This window comes from Panicum hallii, chromosome 2 (genome assembly GCF_002211085.1).
Source record: "Panicum hallii strain FIL2 chromosome 2, PHallii_v3.1, whole genome shotgun sequence".
Taxonomy (NCBI): Eukaryota; Viridiplantae; Streptophyta; class Magnoliopsida; order Poales; family Poaceae; genus Panicum; species Panicum hallii.
The window spans coordinates 30,314,407-30,317,813 of NC_038043.1; the positions used below are offsets into that span (position 1 = coordinate 30,314,407).

Sequence of the window (3,407 nt, forward strand, 5' to 3'; positions counted from 1 at the left end):
TACTAAGGTATCTTTCATTGTCAGGCTATTTCAGATAAAGTGCATGTTTGGTCTTAGTAACGGTGCATTAGAGGCTACTCTTCAGTTGTTCTCGCTTGTGCTTCCTGAAGGCCACTGTGTTCCAGACACTTTAGAGAAAGTGAAAAAGGTAGTCCGTGATCTTGGCCTGGACTATCAAAAGATACATGCATGCATCAATGATTGTGTTTTATTTCGGAAGGAATACGTTGACATGGATACATGTCCAACGTGTGGTGAGTCTAGATGGCAAACGACTAATTCAAGTGAAAAGGAGGCGTCGAGTAGTGATGCTGCACCAAAGAAGCGTGTTCCACAGAAAATCTTGAGGTATTTTTCGGTTACTCCTCGTCTACAAAGGTTATACATGAGAGCGAGCACATCTGAATATATGCGTTGGCATAAGGAGGGACTGGTCCAAGATGGAAAAATGCGACACCCTGCTAACTCCATGGCATGGAAGCACGTGGATGAAAAGTATGAGGATTTTGCATTGGATCCTCGTAATGTAAGGTTGGGTCTTGCATCTGATGGCTTTAATCCATTTGGGATGATGAATGTGACATACACTATATGGCCTGTGATCCTAATACCTTACAATTTGCCTCCTTGGTTGTGTTTAAAACAACCGTTCTGGATGATGTCAATGTTGATACCAGGGCCAAAATCTCCAGGCAACAACATAGATGTATATTTGCAGCCCCTAATCGATGAGCTAAAAGATCTTTGGGTAAAAGGTGTTGAGACATGGGATGAAAAGGTGAAAAAGAATTTCACTCTGCGTGCAGTTCTACTTTGGACAATTAATGATTTTCCTGCATATGGCATGCTATCTGGCTGGAGCACAAAAGGCAAGTTTGCATGTCCATACTGCAATAAGGATACTGACTATTTATGGTTGAAATTTGGGTCCAAGCACTGCTACATGGGTCATCGCCGTTTTTTGCCAATGGGCCACAAGTGGCGCCGCAACAAGATTAGCTTCAACAACAAGGTGGAAACCAGGGACGCTCCAGTACCGCTGACTGGTGAACAGGTGATGCAGCAGTATGAAAGCTTTGAGCAAGTGACATTTGGGAACGCCTCAAAAAAGAGGAAGCAACGTGAGGAAGAAACCAGATGGCACAACTGGAGGAAGAAAAGTATTTTTTTTGAATTGCCGTACTGGGAAACATTGCTTGTAAGGCATAATTTGGATGTGATGCATATTGAAAAAAACATTTGTGAGAGCATACTAGGGACTTTGCTTGGCATGGCTGGTAAATCAAAGGATAGCGAAAAGGCTCGCCTTGACATGGAAGAATTGGGCATGAGAAAGGATCAACATCCTTTGGTGAAGAATGACAAGTACACTTTGCCTCCTGCATTGTACTCTCTAGGCCCGGATGAGAAGACATATTTATGCAAATTTCTTCAAGGTGTGAAGATGCCTGATGGTTATGCCTCTAATATCAAGAGATGCGTGGACATGACAAGGTGTAAGATTTCTGGACTTAAAACTCATGACTGTCACGTTATATTCCAAAAACTATTACCCATTGCAGTACGTAACATATTGCCAGAAGAGGTTGTTATCCCATTGATTGAGCTTAGTAGGTTCTTCAATGAAATATGTTCAAAGGAGTTGAGCACTGAAGAGTTAGATAAACTGAGCATTTCAATTAGAGAAACTCTTTGTTGTCTTGAAATGATCTTCCCACCAGCTTTCTTTGATATCATGATGCATTTGCCGGTTCATCTTGCTGAAGAGGCTAAACTAGGAGGACCTGTATGCTATAGATGGATGTACCCAATTGAGAGGTATCTGCGTACTCTTAAAGGCTATGTGCGGAACAAAGCGTACCCTGAAGGTTCAATAGCTGAGGGATATATCTTAGAGGAGTGCATGACATTTTGCTCTCGCTTCTTGGAAGATGTTGACACCAAGATGAACCGTCCAGAGAGACACGAAAGTGCCACCATAAATGAACCACCATCTGGTCTAAGCATATTCGGCAACATTGATTATACTAAGAAAGGATTTACATTGGAGACCATTCCTAAGACATATGTGCAACGCATGAGGCACTGGATATTAACAAATTGTGATGAGGCCATTCCCTGGGTCAAGTAAGTTGTAATTTAAGTTATTTATCTTTGCAGTATGCTATATATATGTTTTTCTATTAACTGATTGGTGTCATCTTATGTTTTAACTGTAGTGAGCATTTGAATATACTCAGGAAACAGTCAGTCAGAAATGTTGAGCAGCGTCATAGGGAGCAATTTGTAGGCTGGTTCGAGCGTACAGTGAGCTACAATTAATTATTTTCATCTCTTTTTGTAGTGCACATGTATACTAGCTAGTTGATGCACAAGAAAAAATTTAGTGCTTGCAGATCAACAAACTCTATGCAGAAGGAAAAACAAGTGATGGGATACATGCACTTTCTCAAGGACCAGATGACCGTGCACGTGTTTTCAATAGATGCTTCATCAATGGTTTTCTGTTCCGAACAGCTCAAATAGAGAAGAATCTGAGTACACAGAATAGTGGTGTTGTTGTGAGAGGCGATGGTAGTGCTGGCGACATCAACTGGTATGGTGTTGTTAAAAAGATTTATGCACTTGATTTTCCAACCCAAAAGGAAGTCATCCTGTTTGAATGTAACTGGTACGACGTAGCTGCTACTAGTAAGAGCAAAGGTAGAGGATTTAAAAGGGACCAGTATGGGATTATCGACATTGATGCATCTCGATTGCGATATCTAAATGATCCTTACATTTTGGGCGCACAAGCTGAGCAGGTGTTTTATGTGAAAGGTACCAAGAGACCAGATTTGTGCACTGTTATCACAATGAAGCCTAGAAATTTATTCGCCATGCCAGACTCAGTACATATAGATAACGAGGGAGAAATTGATGTTGACTCACTAGATGTCAGAGTGGAAGACATGATAGATTCATGCAGACATGCAGAGTTGACAAATTGGACTAGGTCGGGTATTGAAGGTGTTACTGGTGATGCTTCTATTATTAAAAAGGCGCATGCTGATTCTATACCTGAACCACCAGCTATTGACATAGCAGACGATGAAGAAGATGACACCTCCGACGACTATATTGATGATGGATATGTAGCACCAGTGAATTCTAACGTTGAAGGACCTGATTGTGCATTTTTCATATAGTGCATTTCTAAATGTAGCAGCTGAGAAGGAACTAGATGTGTTTCAGTATTTTAGACCTTAGAGTATTTTATTTTTGCAATTTATCCATGCCCTTGGACCTTCTGATTTCTAAATGTAGTAGCACAACTGGCCATGAGAATGAACTAGATATGTTATTTCAGACCTGATCAGAGTATTTTATTTTTGCAATTTATCAATGCCCCTGGGTGTATGTGCATC

General features: G+C 40.9%; 1 protein-coding gene across 1 annotated transcript; it reads left to right on the forward strand.

Annotated features, from left to right (window-relative positions):
* Positions 1-409: 409 nt before the first annotated feature.
* On the forward strand, positions 410-3,188 carry LOC112880946. Its single transcript, XM_025945675.1, has 5 exons — positions 410-689; positions 852-1,496; positions 1,563-2,127; positions 2,241-2,302; positions 2,518-3,188. The coding sequence occupies exons 1-5, from the start codon at positions 410-412 to the stop codon at positions 3,186-3,188; spliced, it is 2,223 nt and encodes a 740-aa protein (XP_025801460.1).
* The last annotated feature ends 219 nt before the right edge of the window (positions 3,189-3,407 follow it).

Excerpts from the sequence above, each read along its gene's own strand:
- LOC112880946 (XM_025945675.1), top strand. The coding sequence starts at position 410 with ATGCGTTGGCATAAGGAGGGACTGGTCCAAGATGGAAAAATGCGACAC. Across the intron at positions 2,128-2,240 it reads GAGGCCATTCCCTGGGTCAA|GAAACAGTCAGTCAGAAATG; the intron begins GTAAGTTGTAAT and ends GAATATACTCAG. Across the intron at positions 2,303-2,517 it reads ATTTGTAGGCTGGTTCGAGC|CTCAAATAGAGAAGAATCTG; the intron begins GTACAGTGAGCT and ends TGTTCCGAACAG.